Source organism: Camelus ferus, chromosome 21 (genome assembly GCF_009834535.1).
Source record: "Camelus ferus isolate YT-003-E chromosome 21, BCGSAC_Cfer_1.0, whole genome shotgun sequence".
NCBI classification, from domain to species: Eukaryota; Metazoa; Chordata; class Mammalia; order Artiodactyla; family Camelidae; genus Camelus; species Camelus ferus.
Window position 1 is genome coordinate 28059138 of NC_045716.1, and position 22356 is coordinate 28081493.

The 22356-nt window shown below is 46.8% G+C and overlaps 2 protein-coding genes across 6 annotated transcripts in view; one reads left to right on the forward strand and one right to left on the reverse strand.

The window, feature by feature from the left end:
- The window catches only part of FBXO31 (F-box protein 31), a 32697-nt gene extending 27939 nt beyond the window's left edge, over window positions 1–4758 (reverse strand). For 2 of the 5 annotated variants that reach the window (XM_032464513.1, XM_032464512.1), the window contains exon 1: window positions 4351–4754. In XM_032464513.1, coding sequence (XP_032320404.1) covers window positions 4351–4699 — 349 coding nt within the window. In that variant the 5' untranslated portion in view covers window positions 4700–4754. Of the gene's footprint in view, window positions 1–4350 lie in introns of all 5 variants that reach the window. The other 3 variants (XM_032464510.1, XM_032464509.1, XM_032464511.1) reach the window with 3 other exon arrangements.
- Window positions 4759–11282: 6524 nt separating this feature from the next.
- Window positions 11283–21766, forward strand: MAP1LC3B (microtubule associated protein 1 light chain 3 beta). Its single transcript, XM_032464516.1, has 4 exons — window positions 11283–11460; window positions 17145–17200; window positions 19270–19376; window positions 19989–21766. Exons 1-4 carry the CDS (start codon window positions 11421–11423, stop codon window positions 20161–20163), a joined length of 378 nt encoding a protein of 125 aa, XP_032320407.1. The 5' UTR covers window positions 11283–11420; the 3' UTR covers window positions 20164–21766.
- Window positions 21767–22356: the final 590 nt, after the last annotated feature.

Consider the following 22356-nt stretch of genomic DNA (forward strand, 5'->3'; position numbering starts at 1 on the left):
TTGTTAATACTTCAGTGTTTTGATTTGCCACGGTCTGAATTTTCCAAACTTTCTAGTCTCAGGTAGACTTCATGAAGTGCTGCCTGAATGAGCAGTGTCACAAATGGCTGGCACTTCAAAATTCACAAACTCAGTGGTGAAGTATTAACCAAGGCGAGCCTGGTCAGGGTCAAAGGCAAAGAGCCGACTTGGCGTCCACCCTCCTGCTCTGAGAAAGGCTGGTCTATTTATAGCTCCAGGCGCAAGTAGCTGCAGGAGGCCTGTAGCCAGAGGAGCGGTGCAGGAGAGCAGCCCTGGGGCTGGGCTTGCTCAGGCAGGTTTCCTGCAAGAGGACAAACAGCAGCTGCCTGGTGTCTGCTTGCCCCCAAAACAGGAGCAGGGGTTTGGCTTCTCATTCACAACTTTCTTTCACCGGCCCAGAGAAGTATCACCAGAAAATATTCACTCCTACAGCTCCAATACGTAGGGCGCTAGAAAGACCAAGTTCTATCAAAATAACTGATTCATTATTGCTTATTTATTGCTAGGAAACTGGAAGTTGTGAGATTCCCATCAAGCATTATAAACAGCCACCTCATGTTAAGTTTCTAGTGTCTGCTGCCTGCCACAGTCAGCCCCTGACATCCCATCCTGCCCGCACCCTGGAGGTCGCACCCTGGAGGTCCGGTCACAGCCCCAAAGGCCCTGAAGCGATAAAGCATCCTCGTCACCACACCCTTCCTGTGACTTGTTCTCGCCTCTGGAAACGCCAATTATCAAAATACAGAAAGCAAACACACCGACACTGAGTAGCAAACGTGCAGATTCACTACTAGTCTCCCTCACCCTCCCAGGTCACTAACACATGGAGGCAACAACCTGTCAGGGCCGGACCTGGAGGGCCAGGGCCAGGAAACCTGATGGGCTGGGAACACCCACCTCCTGCTCACCAAGGCTGGGAGCACTTTGGTGTTTGCCTCTGTGGACTTGATTTTGGCCTTTACACCCACCATAACCGAATGTCTAGTTCAGGATGGGTGAAGTTGCGGGGCTCGAGAAATGAGATCAGACCTGCCTCACACAGGACTGTCCTTTTACATAATCCAGTCACAATTAGACTAACCCTGTGAGATGCCTATGAAGGCCACACGGACTGCTAACCATCCAGTGTTTAACCCAGATGAGCTGGAAATTAAAGCTACCAGAAGGAACCAGCAAAACTGAAGACCTAGTTGTTGACGATCTTCATAACCTCGGGACAATAATGATTACTTAAACCCAAAGTTAAAAGCTCATCACTTTAACACTGTAACTTTTGCAGAAATCACTATAAATGAAATTAAAAGGCAAGTGACTATTGACTATGAGAAAATGTTTTGCATGTATTAAACAGAAATCAATCCAGATCAAATAAATAAAACCCACAGTCAGTATGAAAAAATAACAATGGAGGAAAAAGGGCAAAGATTAAGGTATGCAAATAGAAGTCCAAATTGCCAATTATATTTTTTAAATGTACATCTTCTCTAGTTAACAGGCACTTGCAAATTAAAATGAGATGCTGTTTCTCACCCAGATTGGCACAGATTTTGAGGAATGGATTGTTCAAACTAGGCAGAATTTAGTGGATGTTGGATTAAATGAGATAAAGAACCCAGACCACAAAGGCAGCTACTTTGAGACACACACCAAGCATTCCTGTCACCTTTAGTGACTTGTCTATGTGCACCCTCATGACAGGTGTGCAAAAGAAAACTATAACTGCTATATTTAGAACGAAAAACCACTTCAAAAAATAACTAGCCAGTATATAGTAAAACTGCAAATCTCACAGCCCACGAACCCAGCAACACTGCTTCTGGATATATTCCTTAGAGAAAATTTCAAATTTAACTGCGTACAAGGAAACATATGGAATTGTTTGCTGTCACGCTGTATATAACAAGAAAAAAATAAATAAACGAATACACAAGGCCTCTTCAAATTATGAACCATCACATAGCATTTAAGACTGAACTAGACTTGAATGTATTTACATGGACAGAGTTTAAAAACACAAGTTGACGGGGGGAAAAGTGGATACACAGTGCTTACAGTATGATATATTTCTAAAATCAAACCACACGGCACTGTTATACCTTGAGGATGTTACAGGTGCACAAATACACAAGCAAACTCCACCCACAACAGTGGCTGCTTCCTGGGAGTGAGAAGCACAGGGGTCATCAGTAGGGCCTTGAATGTCAGCTGAGATATTTTCTTAAAAAAAAAAAAAGTTGAGAAATCAAAAGCAAACATGACAGAAGACTCAAATGTTATTTATTGGAGGTGACAAGGAATATGCCTGTTTTACCATTTTTGTCTTTCATTTTTTAAATTCTTCCAATGAAAACTCTCCTAGCTGTCAGGCCACCTTGGTAAACAGAGGCCTTGATTCTACTGTCGCCATGTCTGCTGTCCCAGGAAAGCGGAACTGAGAACTGCGGCAGAGGGAAAGGTAGCACTGAAGAGTCCCCTTATGTCTGCCCCCCAGCACCCTGCTGCATCTTCAGGAGGACTTTTTATATTTCCATTAGCAATTGTAAGAATCTGCCCTGAGCTGTAACTCCAGTTGATTTTACTCTGTGGCAAATCTCTGAGCTTTCTGACTACATAAAAGTCTTCTGTTACCCTCTGTTCCTAGAATGTTGATACATACATTACAGTGTCCCCAGAGACGACCCTGGAGACTACCACACAGCTTCGGCAGACTGACGCAGAAACGCCTCAAAGCACTAAGGGATGTCTGTGATCAATCTGGGCCTCACAAGTGTACAAAATGCAAAACAAAGCAAATGAAAAGGTAGAACTCTCTTTGCCTCTGTTTTAAAATGTCAAGTGAAATTCACTTGCCACATACATGACAAAAGGTTAATATTACTAGCATTCAATGAGCTTTTACAAATGTGTAAGACAAAAATAAACTCCCTAAGAGAGAAAGAGACCAAAAAATCACAAATTACAAATAGGGAACTCAAACGAGGAGAAATAAAAACGTCCGAGAAGCATCATAACCAAAGAGCTACCATTTAGGTGGTGAGGGCTTCACCTGCTTTGTCTCATTTAACCCTCAAAGTCACCCTATGGGAGCAGCACTTCCCAGTGACACTTGGGAAGGTGAAGCAGCAGAGTCCATGATCTCACAGCAGATAAACACTGATGACAAATCCGGAGCCTGGACCACAGAGCTTTGTGGCAGAGAGAAGCTGAGTGGCTGATCCTCCTCTGGGGAGGATTTGGGGAAAGAGGCCTTCTTATGCAGGCTTCCTGGGGGTGCCAATACCAACAACTGGGCAATGAGTATCTAAAGTGTTACTAATGTGCACACCTTACTGCCCACAATGCCACTTTGGGAAGCGCACCCTGAGAAGATAATCTCAGAAGTTGTAAAAGGTACGTGTAAGTCCCATAAGCTCCTATGAAATGCACAAAGGCAGGCCTGACAGCACTGTTTATAACAAGGAAAAACTGCAAACTTAGAAGTCTATCAGTAAGGGACTAGTGCATGCATAGGCAGTGGAAAACTACGAAGCTTTTTTATACTAAACCGTCTCTAAGAGACCATAAACGGTATGATCCCGTTAAGTAAAAACTTGACGTGGCTCTGCATGTGAATACCGAGAGAAAAATGTTTTCCAAAATTTTATGAGTGGCTTATCTTTGATTGCAGGTATCTCCGATTTTCCCTTTCTTCCCTTTGTTGTCCTTCGTTGTTTGATTTTTTTCCTTGCCTATCCTTTTTACCAATATGGGAGCTTATTGAACGTCAGAGATCGTCAACGTTTAAATGCAGAGAGCCTTGAACTTTGGATTAAGTAAACCTTTCGTCCTGGAATTTGTTACAAAACTACTCACTATCCTCACTTCGGCCACCAAAATCCCTAAGCGAGGCATCCCCACCGCCTCACAGAGCAGGTCCTCGCCCTCAGGAGACCCTCCGAACACTAGGGCTCCCTCGGCTCCCCTAAGTATTCAAGTTCACCCTCAAGCGCGAGTCAGCTCCGCCCCCACGGTCTGGGGACCACAGACGTCAGCTTGCTCCCTGGCCTAAACCCAGCCCCAGTTCGCGTCACTGCCCTCGGCATGCAGGTCCCGCAGCCAGGGGACCCCTCACCCTCTCTGAGCACCTCACGCGGGCAGAGCCCGGTCCGCTGCCCATCCGGGAGCCCAACCGCGCGGGGACCCTGCGCCAGAATCTGTGGCAGGGCTCCGGGGTCACCGCCACCCCCGGCCAGGACCCTCCCCCTGGGTCCCCGATCTGCGGCAGGACCCCTGCCAGAGCCGCTCCCGGCCAGGCCCCCTCCAGGCCCAGGCCCCGCCCGGAGCACTCACCCTCCCGGCAGCGCCGCCTCCAGATGGTGTCTGTGTGCAGGATGCGCCGGAACTTGGTGCAGACCTGGGCCAGGCTGGGCAGATCGGTACCGGGCAGAGAGCCGAAGATCTCCACCAGCAGCTCGGGCGGCAGCTCCAGCAGGGAGCAGCGCGGGGGCGACGAGGGGCCAGCACTCCGGCCGCCCCCCGCCCCGGACAGCGCCGCCGCGCCCGCCTCGATGCGCTCCTCCTCGGGGTCCGTGTCTGGCTCGCTGTCTGCCGCTGCCGTCTCGGCCGGGCCCCGGCGCTGCTGGCGGCGCCGGCATCCCCGCGACGGGCCCACGCCGCAGAGACGAGCGCACACCGCCATGCCGGCGACTGACGGCCGTCGCGCCGCCGCCGCCCGTGCGCACGCGCCGCCGGAGAGCCGAGCCCGGAGCCGGCCGCCCGGCACGCCCCGCCCCGCCGGGGCCGAGCCCCGCCCCGCCGGGGGGGAGCCGAGCCCCGCCCCGGAAGAACCCCGCCCCTCCAGAGAGCCGAGACACGCCCCAAAGGACAGCCACGCTTCCCTGTCGTCATCTCGGGCTCCGCCCCGCCCGCCAGGAGAAGACCTGAGCGGTGGAAGCCTTGGATGCCGCCCGCCTAGGGTTCTTCCGTACCCTCTCTTTTCGGCCCTGCGACCCCTGGGCGACCCCGGCCTCCGCTCACCTGAGATCGGCTAAGCTCCCTCTGTCCCGTGCCCGGACCGAGCACGGGAAAAGAATGTCACCGACAAAAGTCGCGACGGCCTCCCTTTCCTGGCACAGAACTAGCACGTGGGCAGTTGACGCGCTTGACCCTAGGTCGGCCTTGAAGACCCTGCAGAGGACCACCCCCCTGGTGAACGCCCCAGGACGCCCTGAAAACCTCTCTGACGAACCCCCCTAGGTAGGCCCTGAGGACCCCCGAAGAACCCTCCAGGAAAGCCTGCAGGTCACCCCCCAGGACCGTTCGGGAAGGCCTAATGGAGTCCCCCTAGAACTCTGACTTGGACACCCCGAAGGACCCCCCCCCAGGAAAGCCCTGAGGAGCCCCTGGAGAACCCCTAGGAAGGTTCAGGACACCCCGAGGACCCTTCCCCAAAGAACCCCAAATGAAGGCTCTGAGGACCCCGGAGAACCCCGTATAAATGTTAAGGACCCACCCCACAGAGCCCTCCCCAGGAGGCCCAAAGGAGTCCCCTCAGGACCCTCTGAGAACTCCCCCAGAGGACATCTCAAGGACCCCTCCCAGAGAATTCCCCAGGATGGGCCCAAGGGTACCCCCCACCCCTGATGGCCCAGAAGGGTCACAGAATGGGTGATTAGGGGGCCAGAGGAGTGATGCAAAATTTACATCACCTGGAACTGCTTAAGTCAGGTAGAACCCTGAATTGTGCCTGGGGTCAGCCCTTTCTTTTATCTAAAAGCTGACTTTAAGTCTTTTCTACCTTGCTTGCACTGAGAAGGGGAAATCACACTAGGTGTGTCCCTAGTAACCTTGTTTACTGTGCTCAGGGCGTGGGTTGAGGCAGACTGGGGTGGGGGTGTAGAGCACACGAAGCCATCTCTGCACCATCGCTTCACCCGAAGTAGCTCTAAGAATGAGAAACTGGGTTCCAGAGGGGGAGGGCCAGGGGTGTGATCACAGGCTTATGGGATTATAGGGTCTTCCATTGTGTAGGCCCAACTCCTTTCTGCTCAAGACTGATTTCAATGCCCTGAGGTGCTGAAGCAACTGCCCAGAGTCCAGCCTGAATCTAGGAATTCACCCCAGTGTTTCTGGTCAGATGTGAGGTCTTACTACTCAGATAGAAGATAGTGACCCTGCCAGGTCCCTGGGCTCGGTCTCTAAAAGGTCGTGGCTATTCACCTCCACCTCCATAAGAAGGCCTCCAAGCAGAAAAGAGGGCTGCCTCCTCTGGTCCACACAATCCCTTAAACGAGGACGTGCATCTTCTGACAGAAATAGCAATGCTGTACTTCATAATCATGATCATCTCAGCTCCAGGCAATTGAAAAACAACCGTCCGGGTGTTTTTTCAACCCACCCTCCACCCTGTTCATCAGAACTCTCTTCCTTCAAATAGCAACACACAAACAAAAGCATATTCATTGCTTTACTCACCTTCTTAAACTATTTAATGGCCCCATTGACTCCTTACCATGTCACACAAAGTGTCACAACCCTGTCTTGACCTCCCAGGCTGGCCTCATTTCCTATGCCCACATATCCCTCAATGGGAGCCACCTTAGCCATGCCTCGCTATGTCTCTATCCCCTGTTCAAGATGTCCTGTGCCGGGAAGACCCTCTCCCCAGTCTGTGCAGCACCATCATATTGTTTTATTACAAACACTGGCTTCCTTTGGTGGCCCCTGTACTAGATGTATCCACGGCACGTAACAGATATGCTAACACACACCATGGAATCAGCAACTGGGTACTGACTAAATGTTTCTCGAATGAAAAAAGTACAAACTGGCTAGAAGGCTAAAAAGAGAGGAACATGAACCACACGGATTTAGAGAAGGCTGGTGGATTATCACCATCACGATCCCAGCCAAAAAGCCTCAGCAAACAAACATGCATCCACTAATGTAATAAATATTTACAGAATGACTGACTAACCCATGTGGTATGTTCTGTGTGGGTCCATAGACTAGTAAAGCATGAGACTTGCCGCTATTATATTTAAATCAATTTTTTAAACCTATCTACTCCCTACTAGGTCCTATTAATAAAATAGCCTTTCTCCTCAAGTTGCTTAGAGTACGTTAAAACGTACAAAATAACTTGGTTAAATGTCCATCTTTGGAATGGTTAAACTGTGTTCATAATTTGAATGATGCATAATTCAGTGAAAAGACATATATCTGTATCTGTATATTCTTGACAGCAGGGACAGCTGAAGGCTGTGTACAATAACCCACAAAGATGTTAAAGAATTGAATTCGTGTGCCCATCAGAACAGAAAGAAAAGAATGGCCGTGAGAGCTTGGGAAATCCACGCTGGTGGAGAGGAACCGGAGAGGAAGACGGAGGCTGTAGGAGAGAACGGTCACACATTGAACCCTGCAAGCTTTGTGCCCTTGACACTTTTTCAAACCGTGATACAGAGCTGTACCCTTTACAAAGAATACTAGGAGGGATACGTTCATACCAAAGTGAGGAAAGACTGGGTAGAAAAGATCATGTGTTCCAACACCACGACAGGCCTGCAAGAATGAACTCTTTGTTAGTGAGAACTGATAACGTCTAAGGAAATAAAGTACAGGCCAAGGCATTTTTCAATAGGTTGCCACAGAAGCCATAGAAAGCAGTATTTCTTGGACTTAAGAAAACCATGTTAACCTGACCTGTGCTTGTTCTCAGAATCCAGATGTGGAAAATGGCATCTTGCCCGCTGCTCAGAAGGAAACGGTCAAGGTGAACGAAGGAAGGGAAAATATTCAAAGGCTGAACAAGAGATTCAGGGTGTGAATTAAGAGGCTCAAAGGTTGCCTCCTTTAGTCTCATACATGGGCAAAAGCTGGAAGAACAGCTATCCTTCGGAATTTGTTTAGAATGAAACAAGCAAGCAAACAAGCCATCAGACCAGTGGAACCCCAGGCAGTTCCATCAGTGGCTACATATTCACTGAAGAGGTAACACTGGGCTGTTCGGGGGGATTTAAGATGGCCTTCCCGCACGTGCGAGTGTGATTTCTGAGTTGTACACCACAGCCGGAGCGTCACTGGGAGAGGTGGCACTCAGGCACAGGGCCTCTCTCGCTCCGGACAACCCCTCCTGGAGCCGGTGCAGACACTCCTAAAAACTGCAAGCTAAGGAACGTCAGACTCACAATGCTCCTGGCTGAGTCCTTTCTGAGAATAGCCGGGACACAGCTCTTGAGCAATACTTGTTTGTTTACTTGTGCTAAAGAGCAGAGATGACACTCGACTGATTGGAGCACCGGCCAACAGAGGCCCAGACCACAAGGAGAGTGGGATCTCTCCCCCAATCAGAAAGAGGAGGGGCGGGCCGGGCCGGCCAGTCTGAGGAGCTGAACTCATTCTCAGTGTGAGGTGCCTTCCATACTGAGTGTGGCAAAATAACCCGAATGCATTCTGCACTGCTAGTTAATGTTTCATGCCTCATCTAACAGATTCTTAGAAATAGCTGGACATCGTGGCTTCACTAATGCTGGGACGTCATACTCAATTTTAGGCGTTACCTCAGATCCCCCACGATTATGTTCATGTCAAGTTAGAAAAAAAAGGAATATGGCAAGAGTTATTTAAAACGGACGCTGGTTTTCTAGAATGATTATTTGATAGTTTAAAAGCACCATGAAGGGGAAGGTGGTACAGCTTCAATGGTAGAGTGCATGCTTAGCATGCTCAAAGTCCTGGGTTCAATTCCCCAGTACCTCCATTTAATAAATAAATACATACATACATAAAAGCACCATGAGATTCCTGGAGAAAACTGAATAAATGTACATGACAGATGTGTTCTTTTCTACTTTATATGGCTTATTTCAAAGAACAGTGATAATTATGTTATTCATTTAAAAATAAACCATACTATGCTTACTAATAATGAGCTTAAAATAATTCACGAGTAATGGATTTACCACTCTGAATATTGTTCACTACATCCAACTTCTATTAAACTGTAATCTGAGGGCACAGTGAAATTTTTTACATGCACTCAAGCATACTTGTTTTCAAAAGTGACATGAAGTTACAGGACTTCTCGACTGATTATTTGCATATGAATATAAATTGGTAAACAAATATAATTTACGTATTGTTTATTTCAACTATGCTCTTCTTACATGCTCATGAGACATCTTGACACGCCAACTGCTTTGGATGATTCTCTGAGAAACCCAGAGGGGTGTGTGGCTTTATATTCAAGTAGGAATTCAAGGTAAGGGTGTAACAGTCACTGTAAATGTGGGCTTCAGTATGGGAAAACCCACAAAGTGTAATCCTGTCCCATCACCAGCACAGCCCTTGAGGGAATCCCTAGGGCAGTGAACCCAAGCCCTGAGATAATTTGGTAAAGCTTTTTGGATGCCTAAGGGACCAGAAGATATGAAACTCTCCCTCCCTTCCCCCTACCTCCATATGCCTGACATTGATTTTTTTCACTCTTCTTGCATTTGGAACGGTTGTCCAACAAGAGAACGAAAAGTCTATTTCTTACAAAGTAGCAATTAAGCCAAAAAAGCACTCACCAGTCAATACTTAATATCATAAAAACCCAGGGGAAAAAAAAGCAACACACAGTCCACAGTCTCTTAAGACTTCAAAACTGATCATTTTGTGTTTGGCAGAAGGTAGGCACGTAATAAGCACTTACTGGAATTTATTCCCCACCCCACCCAACCCCCCCCAGCTTCACAGAATAAATACAAAACAAGCAAGATAGTACAGTTGGAGCTTAAAACCTTCCTTCGGAAACTTGGAAACCAGATAAAATGTTTAAAGTTCTCTTTATTAACTGGGTACAAGCAGAGATTTTTCCAGGTGAAGAAGTGTGACAGAAAGACAGGGCGGGTTGTGGGGGGACCTGGGAAAAAGACCCGTGCACAAAAGCACTATTCTTTTGTAAACAATGTTAGAATAAAGAGCTACAACGGACATCATTGTTCTGGTGGGGGCGGGAGTAATTGTACAAGGATTTACAGGGCACTTGGCCTCTCTAAAAAGAAAGAACTCCCCCTCCCCCTTACAAAAGGAAAGAAATCTCAGCTGCATTGAAACCACTTTGAGAAATATATTTTAGTATGTTTTACATGTTTGTATAAAAAAATGTATGTTAACACAATCCAATTACTTTATCAAACAGGCATATAAGAAAGGCTTTTACAGACAAAAGGGGGTAAGTATTTCGAAGCATTAGATATTAAAGGGCAAAAACAGCGAAAGAATCAAGTGCTGCTCACATAGAAATATGTGTGTCAGATGCTGAGGTGGGCAAGGACTGAGCTGCTCCTGAGAGAACACGTGGAGTTGTGCAGCAATGTTGCTCTTCACAAATGAGCCCGAGACTGAGAACGCATAGGTGCTCGAGGTAGCTCAGCTAGGCAGGGTCTGAAAGACGGAGGGGTCTGGAGCCGGGTAAGGCTTTGTGTTTGAGGGCTGGAAATGCCCCTTCCAGGAGCCAAGCAGTGGACTCTGCTAGGTGTGGGGCGGGCCCCAGGTGAGGCCACCGCAGATGCGACAACAGAAGCCACAGCGCTTCGGGGCGCCCCGAAGCCACCTGGAGGCTGATGCCGAGGCGAAGCGCCGACCTTCTCCAAGGCCAGACTCTGCTGACCGTAACTGACCATAACTGACCATAAATGAAATAATGCAGTTGCGGTTCTTTTCCTCGTTGGGACAAAGTGTCAGGGAAATTATCGTTGGATAGTTTCCTTAAAAAAAGAAAAGAAAAGAAAAAAACTACCAAGTAAAATAAACCAGTCATAAAAATAAAAACAAAACAAAACAAACCAAAAAACACCAAAAAACTGCGATGTGCTTGTGGTGGAAAGCCAAGGAAAACAGACACAGAACACGGACGGCGGAGCAAGAACTGGCAGCTCCCAGATGGGTGCTCTCAGGACACAGTCACTCCTTTATTTTCAGGTGGAGACATCTTCAGCCCACCTGATCGGCGCGGGAAACAGGACCGAGGCCACGTCGCGGCAGCCCCGCCGCGGGGCAGAACCCAGCTTGCCAGCGGGGCGCGTATCCGCGGGGCCGGCTTGGTCCCGGACTCGCGCTCCCCGCGCCCGTCGCCCTCTGCCCCGCCCACTCGGCCCGGCCCGTGCGCGTGCGCACGACGCGCTCCCCGCCGCGCGCGCGCCCCGGCCCCGCCCCGGGCGCTGCATGCGGCCGGCTTCCGCCACGCCCGCCATGGCGGCGGCGTCGGCCCTCCCCCAGCCCCGCCTTCCGGGACGCCGCGCGGGTCACCTGACGCAGCTGCGGGTGGAGGAGACACAAGAGGAGTCGCTGTCGCCACAGTCGGAACTGTCGCCGCCGCCGCCTGGAGCCGTCGGGACCCTACACCTCGCCGCTCCTGCCCAGCCTGCCGCGCCATGCCGTCAGAGAAAACCTTCAAACAGCGCCGAACCTTCGGTGGGTGCCGCGGGCCGGCCGCTGACGGAGGGCCGGGGCCTCGGCGGCTGGGGAGCGGGCGGCGGGCCAAGGGGCCGAGGCAGGGGCCTGACGGGCGGAGGACGGCCGGGCCCCGGGGCGCTGAGGGACTGAGGCGGGCGAGGGGGGCTGCCAGGCTGAGGGGTCGAGACGGGCTGAGGCGGGGCTGACGGAGGGCCGCGCCCGGGGCGGCCGAAGGGCCGAGGGCTGCGGGCCTGGAGGTCTCAGGGGCGGAGGGCCGCGGGCCCGAGGGCCGGGGGCGCAGGGGTTCGAGGGCGCGCTCGCGTGGAGCTGCTGAATCACCTTTTGGCCCCTGGCGGGCTGTGGGCACCGAGCCCCATCAGCCCTCCAGCCCTGGGGTGTTACGGTTCCTCCGACACGCGCAAGCCGCGCAGGGAAGTCGTCCTTGGGCGGGAGCCTGGCCTGGACGCCGGGCTGGGACAGGCCCTTTGAAGTGGTGGCACTGAGGTGCAAGGGAGTCATCTTCAGGTAGGTCGTCTCGATCACATGTGGTCCCTTAATGCGTCGGGATCTTCGCGGAGGAGAGACTCAGAAGCCGTGCCGTCCTCATGCACGCACCTTCCCGAGCAGCCCCGCACGGCGGGGACGTCTTGATCCTATTTGTGACACAAGAGATAGGGTGGGTGGCTTTTCTAACTGGCTTGCGACAGCAGTCTTTGACACCAGCGGTAAATCAGATCTCTCCCAGTTCGGGCTAGAATTCCCGCTTAGCTTATTGGCATTTGGTTGGAACTGCAAGTAACATCACAATACTTACTTCTCCGCAAAAGACCATGAGAAGGAAGTGGTTGGTGCCCCTCTTAAGCAAGACATTTAACCGCAATAACAGCGTGGTCTCCTCGGAGATCCTCGTATGGTGCTTGTTTATAGCAGCTGTAGAGTCCAGGTGGAGCAGGGCGGGACCAGGGCTCCTTCCAGCCACAGAGAATTTCCTGGCCTAATCTTCTTTAGGATCTTAAGCTGTGATACTACTGCTCTAGTTTTGTCTAGTTCCGTGGAGTCCAGGAGGCTGGGCACACATTTGAGCTTGGATATGATTTGGTAGATCTCATTGTTGATGATTATTTAATCTCTTGTGCCTGCGAAGCTCCAGTTACCGAAATTCACGTTGGCCTTCCGAGCATATATCCTTTCAGCCCCTCGAGGCAGTTGGTTGGTTAGCAAGACTTAGGGCTTGCCTTTTTTTTTTTTTTTTAAAGAGATTTTCTCTTTAGTGACTCTCCTGAACTAGTCAATATTCACGAACATTGCTTAGTTTATGTGCAGCCTTGAGAGCAGCATTTGAAGTAGATTTGCTGTTGTATCAGGCTACTGTCCTTATTGACTGGCATTGAAAGTTAACTGGGGATATTTGTATGGGAAAGATGCCCATTTTCTCATGGCTGAAACTATAGTTTCTTTTTGCTTTGAGTATTTTTAGGTTATTCTAGAAAAGTCTCTGAAGAAGGGTGGGTAATAAGAGTAGGAAAAGTAAGAATAACACCTTGTGAATTAGAAGGAATTTATTTACCCTGGAGCCTGTGGCCCTGAGGGTAAAGGCAAGGAATGCTGGCTCTTTTCTCCGTTAGTGCATCCATATACTGCACTTGTGGGCTTTCCTCTAGCTTTATTGAGAAATGACATTCATCACTAGGCATATATAGCATAATGGTTTGAATTACATATATTGTGAAATGATTACCACAGTGGGTTCAGCCAACATCCATCTTATATAGATAAAATTAAAGGGAAGTTTCTCTTTTCTTTGTTTTTTTATTTTGGGGGAGGTAAGTAGGTTTATTTATTTATTTTTTAGAGGAGGTACTGAGGATTGAGCCCAGGACCTCATGCATGCTAAGCATGCGCTGTACCATTTGAGCTATATCCTCCCCCTGAAAATTTTCTCTTTGTGTTGAGAACTGCCTTCCACCTTTTTAAAAAGAGCTCTTTGATGATCATTTTGCAGGAAAGTATCAAATATCATGTAACGGCTGCTGCCTTTCCTTGCTGTTGATTATGGTAATCAGCGCTGGCAATTTTCAGAAATTTGTAGCACAGTAAATGAGGAAAAATCAGTTCTTTGGAAGGACCTTTGTAGAACCAATCCTCCTTAACTTGTGCTGTGCTCTTTCCAAGTGAGTGATAAGGTTAATTAAAAAGTATAGCTCTGCTGATATATTCTAATCTACCAGGATCCAGAGGGTTGAGCTAGATCTTGGGGTTCACCCCAAAAACACTGTCTTTTGTGGCTGAAGAAACTGGGTGGGACCCTGAGAGGTCAAGATCATGGTCCACCTAGTGGCAGAGTCTGGACTTGTACTTTTAACCTTGTGATAGAAATTCTTCCATCCTCCAGTAGGTCGCCGACATTTCCTAAACATGAAGTACACCAACACTGAGTCAAGGGGCATAGTGTGTCCTTGCAGAAAATTTTATGAACTTTTAAAGTTGTATCTGAGCAAATTTTGGATTCAGTCTTAAATGTAATCATTTCACTCCATTTTCTTCTAGGGTTGCCCCTGTTTCTTTAATGACAGATCCATCTCCCAGGCACTATTCTGCTGAGATTCAGTGTTAAACCTAGATCTTAAGTTTCACCATTGATAACAAAAGGGTCTGCATGTCTCTGGGGGGAGTGCATTTGTTGGTCTAGAATAAGTGAACTTAAGCTGTGTCTCCCCTTGATGGATGGGATATTACATTTATGATTTATAGACAGATTGGGGAAAATATGCTTCCATTTCAGGGAATTAAGTCCTGGAAAATATATGTAAGTTTTACTTTAGATGCCCTAGGGAATTGCAAAGCAACTTTGCAAATAAAACAGCTTAGACTCCTATTCTGTTTTTCTTCTTTTTGTAAGGCTTATTATGAGTTCTTGGGGACAAGAAGAGGAATTTGGGGAAGTATATCTTGACATGGACTTGGAATAGTATTTCCATTTTACAGCTTTCCTTTCGTTACTAGCATCTAGGTGTACAAGCCTGAGGCCTGGGAGAGCACGGGCATGGCTAGAGCTGGGTCCTGACTGCCGGGAGCAGTCTGTTGAGAAAGGCAAATGATAAACAGATCTTCACAGCATTAAGAAAATAATTGAGTAAATGAATTGCTCTTAATGGGCCTTGGCTCTGTGTTGTTGGTAATGCTTTTGTTAAATATACTGTTAGCCTCTGAAAATGGCCTTCTGCTGAAAAAGAGCAGCATCGACAGGTACAATATTTACTTACTCTGGGCGCACCACTGGGTTTTCACTGCAATTGGCCAAGACGCTGAAGCGTCCCTGCGGGACTTTGGTACTGCTCTTTTCACCTTAAGGAAGTCACTCAACTTCCTCAGCTCCCCCACCTTCCCCCACCTTCGGTTGCCATTCTTGCCTTCCTTTTTGGACCATATTTTGGGGATAAGTCAAGATACATCTTGGCACTACAGTTTGACGCCTCACATTGAGACCAGTTTTTTCCTTCTCCACTTAGCAAATAAACTTGTTTCCTTATTAAAAAATCTCTTCCCCTTCTGCCTGAATAGTTCCACTTCTAGATTTATTAGGACAAGCTATTAAATGTGAGACATTCCAGGTCATATTAAAAGAGTTATTACTTATTTGCTACAGTGAATCAATGACATTGTGATTTCCCCTGGCTTCTGAAATCTACTGACGTAATAGAGGTTTTTGTTGTAAAGAGGTCTGATGGTAGAGCATCTTTTCTGGGCTAAGACAGACATAGGAACAGGTCTTAGAGTTGAGAGACAACGAAGAGGAATCAGTGAAACCCTCAGAAACAGAGAGGGATTCGAAGGAGGATGTAAAGGAAAACTCCTCCCTCTGTGTCTCCTTAGTCCTCCTTAAACACTGCGCTTCCACTTCTCACACCAGACAAGTGGGCTTTCCACACATCAAGCAGTTCAGCTGAGTATCCTACAGTTTAACTCATTTCCAGCACTACCTGATCCAGGGGGTTAAGGGCTCCATCCTACCTGGCTGCCCCCTCCCCAAGCCTAATTCAAGTGCAGGTTGTTCTCTGACTGGCTGTAAATCAGGTTCTAAGACCCCCTCACATTTGAGAGTGGCTCACAGAACTCAGGAAGACCCATTAACTTTTAGATTACCAGATTACTGCAAAGGATATTTAAAGGATAGGAGTGAAGACCCCAATGAAGAGACTTACGGAGAGGAGTCCTGAGTACAGGAGCTTTTGTCTTTGGAGTTTGGTATGTGCCACTCATGCCACCTGGAACCTCTCCAAACCATTTTGGGTGCTTTGGAGGCCTCCCTTCTTAGCATCATTGGCCAGTGGTGGTTGGCTCAGTCTTCAACCACCTCCCTCTTCCCTTGTGGTCAGGGGGTGGGGCTTAAAGTCCCAACCTGCTAATCTTTGTTGGTTCCCCTGGCAACCAGTCCTCATCTTCACAGGCTTTCCAAGAGTCATATAAAACTCAGGTGTGTTTGGAAGGGGCTTGTTATGGATAACAAGAGACACATATCAGGAAATTCCAGGGGTTTTGGGAGCTCTGTGCCAGGACCAAATAATCACTAGATTTATCTTTAGCCTCAGTGAATAGAAATATGAGCTGGCAGGAATCTATGAGTCTGCAGTCTTTGTAGCAAAAATGTTTATATTTAGTGATTTATCTTAGAAGCTGATACAGAAATGTTGGGTGGGAAAATAGAAGTTGTATGTCCATATTTGAATATAGGAATTATTTCAGTTTGGGGGAGGTTGGAGGGGGTGGGATAGTTAGGGGGTTTTTTTTGTTTTTTTTTTTTTGTTTTTAAGGGAAGTACTGGGGATTGGACCCAGGACCTCACGCGTGCTGAGCACACATTCTACCACTGAGCTATATACCCTCCCCACCTTCAATGGTTTTTATGAAGAATGATACTGAAGTGGTTTCTTGAAAATCCAAACAAAATTGGCAATGATGTTACGATTAATTTCTTTGTGTAGGTCGTAGCTTGACTCCACTTACATTGTTACATTATTGAGAACTGGACTTGGCTTGGCTTTTTTTCCTGTATTCCCCAAAAAGCCTAGTACAGTTGTTGAAAATATGAAGTGATTATATTAAGGCATAGAATACAGAGACTTACTGAAAAGTATTCAGCAGTAGACTTTGTGCTTTAAACTTTTTATTTCTTTTGGGCACTGACAAACTATGTAAAACTCAAATAAGGTATTTTTTTCAATATTCTTTTCTTTTGGGTAGTTTTTTAAAGCACTATATCATTAAAAAGCTGGAAGTAGTAACACTGCATTGAAGGGTTTATTACGGATATTTATACCAACTTAGGCTGGAAAATTCATAAATTGATGGGCGGTAGGAGGCCTTGGAGGAAAGACTGGTAATTGTATCTAGGACCCTGGGGTCCCAAGCCCTCATTTACTTGATTTATTCTGTATTCCTGGTCTCATGGCATACCACCTGATAGAGCCGTGTAATTGCATGTTGGTTTCCATGTAAGTTGTCTCTGTTCTTACATGCCAACCTTTGCCAGACATGAAGTGTTAGTGTTTGGTTTCTTTCAGTTCTAGGGAAGATGTCTTTGCTGCTCAGCTCTGCCACAGCTAGGGATAGGTGAATTCAGATATGGAAGTCACCAGGGAAAATTCATGAAAGAGGCTGCATTTTGGCTCTAGTAATGCCTGTGTTTCTTCTTTTCTTTGCAGAACAAAGAGTAGAAGATGTCCGACTTATCCGAGAGCAGCACCCTACCAAAATCCCGGTAGGTAGTCCGTGCTTCAGTCCGTGTATGCAGAAGAGATCACTGTTTAAGCGCAACTTCAGTACAGGGCTACTGTGTGCGACTACGTAGCAGGAGTTTCTGCAGGAATCCGCAAACATGTAGCCCCAGTGTGTTAGGCTCATGACCTAGAATGGAGACATCTTAATGTACTAGACAACTTTTTAATCTAATCATTCTGCTTCCTCCTTTGCTGCCTTAATGGTATACACTTCACAAATCAGATGCATTTACCTGGGGATAGAGGGGCTAGATCTGTTGGTATTTTATCAATGGAGGATGGTATCCACACACTTCTAAAGGATTTAAAGATTTAACCGTGACTACACATTTTAGACTGCCTGACTTTGATGTCCCGGAGAATTCTCTCCTTATGTTTGTTATGTTCGGTTTCTTTGCAGGAGATGGGAGGAAGGACATTGCTCTTGTCATGTGTAGAGGCCTCAGATGCTTATTGCTCTCTGCCCTGGATCCTTTGGTGGTGGGCCTTAAATAGGTTTCTGCTGAGGCACTAGGTCTGGAGAGAAATGGCCAAAGGGAACTTTTGGTCTCAGACAGAGGCTGAGTTCAGGCTCTAGGTTCAGGGTTACTCAGTGACCTTGGGCTAGGTACCGAAATTCTGGGAAGAGCTACCATATTCTCATCTGTAAAATGGGGAGGGAAGACCATCTCAAGCGGTTGCTGGAAAAATTTGCACAGTTCTAAGGACGTGATTGTTAGCCTGCAGACCACTTAGAGGAAACTACAGCTAAGTTCTGTAGAAGTTTCACGTTTGGCTTTCTGACTGATGATCTCATACCAAAGTGAGGGAAGAGATGGGAGATCTGTGAGGTGGGGTTTGCGAGGTGCACAGAAGAGGGTGGGTCTGCAAAGCAGTGTCACGACGTAGGATTTTGTAGTTCCCTGTGTTCCATGGAGTGGTTGGAAATTTTAGTATGTCCTTTCCCTCAGGGTTAACATCTGGTCTGGGGATGAGTCTTTTGGGGAATTTCCTTATTTTTAAGGTTTTCTTCACTTTGAGCACCCGCTGTGTCTGCTTGCTAGCGGGCACTCGTTGTTGGGAACAAGCGGCCGGCCTAGCGTCTGCCGGCGTTTGTCCCACAGCCTCCTAGTAAAGTGTGAATGTCTGCATACACTGAGTCCTCTTTCTGCCAGTAGTTTTAAGGGTTTTTGTTTGTTTGTTTGTTTACTGGTTTGTGGTTTCAGGTTTTGGGGGTTTTTTTGTGTTGCTTTTTTTTAACAGAAGTCCCATTCATACCTCCTTGTACGTAATAATCATGTTCTGAACGTACTTCATAGATAAAGCTAATGATTTCAGCAAGGAAGATGATGGCAGCTTGACTTGGCTAACCTAGAAAGAGCCTCATGTTGGCACCATACAGCGGCACTAAGTACATACAAACTTCTCCCCTCTCCTAAATATTTCCCATTCCTACCCTTCAACTTTCTGTGACAGGGTAGAGGGTTGCTGTACATGGAGAGGGGTGTCCATGGTACTTAGTGAACAGGTAGTGGTGAGACTCAGGAGCAGTTAGCAAGCTGCAGTCAGCGACTGTATAGTATAGTGGCTTAGCACTAGAAAAAAAAATTATTTTTTTACAATTATAGAAAGGAACTGTGACAAGGAGCTAATGGGTTTATTTCAGTACATGATGTGGAACTAATTTTGTTCCCTGCATAGTTCAGGATTCTTTTAAAACTCATTAAAGAATTATCAAGGATACTTTATCAAAATGACAGACCCCAAGCCTCTTTCTGACTAGGTAGTATGTTTTCATGTTTCTAAATAACGGTTCATAGCAAGGTTGCTCTCCCTACCCAGTAGCTGCTGCACCCCCCTCCCTGGAGGTAGCCCCACTGTCCCTTGGGCAGCGTATTTCATAAGGGATGGAGTCCAAGCTGATAAATGAGCTTCAGGAGAATGAGGAGGAGGCTGATGAATGCTGTTTTAAACCCCATTTTGGCAGGTGCCAGCTACAACATGGGAAGTATTTTATTTATTTTTCATTGTAATGGCCATTTTAAAATCACTTTTCTGGCTTCTTTTCTAGGTAATAATAGAACGATACAAGGGTGAGAAGCAGCTTCCTGTCCTGGATAAAACAAAGTTTCTGGTGCCTGATCATGTCAATATGAGTGAACTCATCAAGATAATTAGGTACTTAAAATCACCTTTATATTTCTTCAGGTAGCTTCTCATTCTTTCAGACTTACAGATAAATGTTTAGTTCTGATAAAAATCTGTGCAAACTTAATGAAAGTAGAAGACGTTTCATTTCTGAGTTTTTGTATTTCTGAATCTCATGTCTGTTCTGATTCTCTCATCATAACGTCTACGTAGATGTTGTCTCGTAATCTGAAAAGTTGTATGAGTTTTGTGTAACAAAGTCAGTAAAAGACAGTGTAAACTTAGTCCACTGGTAATTGCACCAGCTTAGATCTTAGTTTGTAAATTATATTTTGAACTATTTTTCACACATTAAACACTGGTGGGTATTCAGGCAGCATACTAGTTTAAAACTGGCCTCGGGAGTATAGTAAGAGTGACCTAGCAAGGATTATTATCAATACTGATCATGCGTCTAATCATAGAAAATACCCTGTGCTTTATGAGGAGAACTATCCAAAGTCACCGTCAGTAAGGCACGCACCCACCTTGGCAGAAGCAGCGTTCAGAGTCTTCATGCTTCCGTGGGTGGAGTGGGTGGTGGTCTCACACGCCCTCCCCACATACTGGTGTCTCAGTATTTCTTCACGCTTCCTTCAACAGGAGGCGCTTGCAGCTCAACGCTAACCAAGCCTTCTTCCTGTTAGTGAACGGACACAGCATGGTGAGTGTGTCCACACCAATTTGTGAAGTGTACGAAAGCGAGAAGGACGAAGATGGGTTCCTGTATATGGTGTATGCCTCTCAGGAGACTTTCGGAGTGAAATTGTCTGTGTAAGACTAGAAAAATGCGTCTGTTCTAAAATCTTTTTAAACCCTTACCAAGGAATGAAAAAGGGATGTTACCAGCTGAGGTCAGGCCATCTAATCAGATCATCAGAACAGCAGTGCTCCTGCCTAGGAGTTTTAGGGAGTTGTTTTTGTATTTCAAGCAGAAAAACAGCTCCAAGTGAGCACACTCAGCTTTGGAAAACTATTATTTAAGCTAGGCTGTCTTGTTTTCAAATTCAGAAGTTTAAAGATAAAATACTTTGCACTCTAAGTTGCCAGTAAGATAGACCGTCAAGTTATTTTAATGCTCTTTCCCCAAAAGGAACTTGCATTTTGAGCATTCAGAGAGACATTGTCTTCTCTCTGCGTTCACAGAACCTGCCAACTTTTTGTAGGATTTCTACTCAGCTGGAGAAATCTCCCTAAGGGGATTTTTAAGCATAAGTTGTCAGGCATAGCCAAATCCCGCCACCCCTCAAAAAACCCTACATTTGCCGTAATAGTTGGCAGAAAGCAGGGTGGGGGGGGGGTGAGAAAACTGAGCTGCTGTTGATGGTTCCTGATTGCTAATGAGTGTATTCCACGTCCGCGCTTAACGTTATAATGTTCACATTTGGTTTGTTCTCTAGACAGTAACACAGAAAAACACTGCTTAACAGGAACTCTGAATATAATTTTGGTTAAGTTTCTTAAAAGGCCTGGAGAAAAAGAATGACATTTCTTGTGCTTTGAATAATGATCTGTATGAGCCCAAACCGGTGCCTGCTTTGGTGAACAGCTACGTCACTTCCTTCTTTAGGACAGAGGTAGAAAACTACAGAACGCTGAGACTAAAAGCATTAGAATTCAGACGCATTTCCTCTACCTTCTGGCTTAAAAGCTGTAGTTGATCCATGTTTTATGTTAAGTATGGGACTAAAATGTTACCGTATTTTTAATTTAATTAAGAGTATTTCAGTTGTCACTGTTAGGTCAGCAGCCATCAGAATTCCCCCCTCTACATGCATGTCCGTCTTGAAAACAGCAAAAGGAGGACTATGCTCTTCACGAATATTAACGTCAAGTTCCATTTTCCAAGGCCAACTAGAATAAATAACCAACACTTCCTACTACCTGCATGGGATTCACTCTCCACGTGGGACTTAGCACAGAAAGGCCTGTGACCACTTAGACTACTTGTAGCAGGTCACCATTTACCCTTGTGTATTTAGGTGTGTGTGGATCGCCTGTATCTGTTAGTGGAAGTTATTCCCTACAATGGAGGAAGCAGCAGTATCACTGCGTACGGGCCCTTGACCCCAGCAGCTCCTCCTCCCATTGCATGCATCTGTCCACATGGCTAACTCTTAATATGTATATTTTTACATTATGTAAATTCTTCATCAGCCTGTCTTGTTTAGATTGTATACATCATTATATCTGACATTCTTGTAACTACTGCGTGATCAATAAGATTCCTAAAAGAAACTCTGCTTTTTAAAGAAAAATACCATGCTAAGAGGGGTGATTTGTACCCCAGATTAGTGGGTGGGCACTCTATTTATAGGATCTTTAAAACAAGTACATTTTTAATGAACTAAGGTGAATAAAGGCACAACTAAAAACTGTCATCAAGTTCAATTGAATGGATCAATATTTAAGACTTTCAGTCTGTATCATCCAAATCCAAATGTGGGTAATATCCTTTCTAACAAGTTGGGAGGCTGGTTTCACCGTGCTGGGAACAACCGATGGAGGGACACCCACCTCTGAAGTTCTCTGCTTTGTCATGGGCACCTTGCTTACCTCTCAAGAACTTAGACACACCACAAAGTATGGGGAAGGAGGACAGATGTGGGAGGGACCTAGGAGTTTTGTGGAGATAAACCCTTGAAAACCTGCTCTCAGTGAACAAAGTACAGCAAACAAAAGGCACCGAGTGTGGGGGCCGCGGTCCAGAAGGCACTGTGTGGTGCATGGCACTCCCAGTGGCCGTGTGAGGAGCTGCAGCAGGTAAAGATACAGTACAGACACCAGCCAAGTGGCCCGCATAGTCACTTGAAAACTCTGGACCCAACTCAGATTGAAATAGGCACTTAAATGTTTGTGGAGGGGGGTGGGGGATAGCGTAAGTGGGAGAGCACATGCTTAGTATGCACGAGGTCCTGGGTTCAGTGCCCAGTACCTCTAAAAAATAAACCTAATTATCTCCCCCACCTCC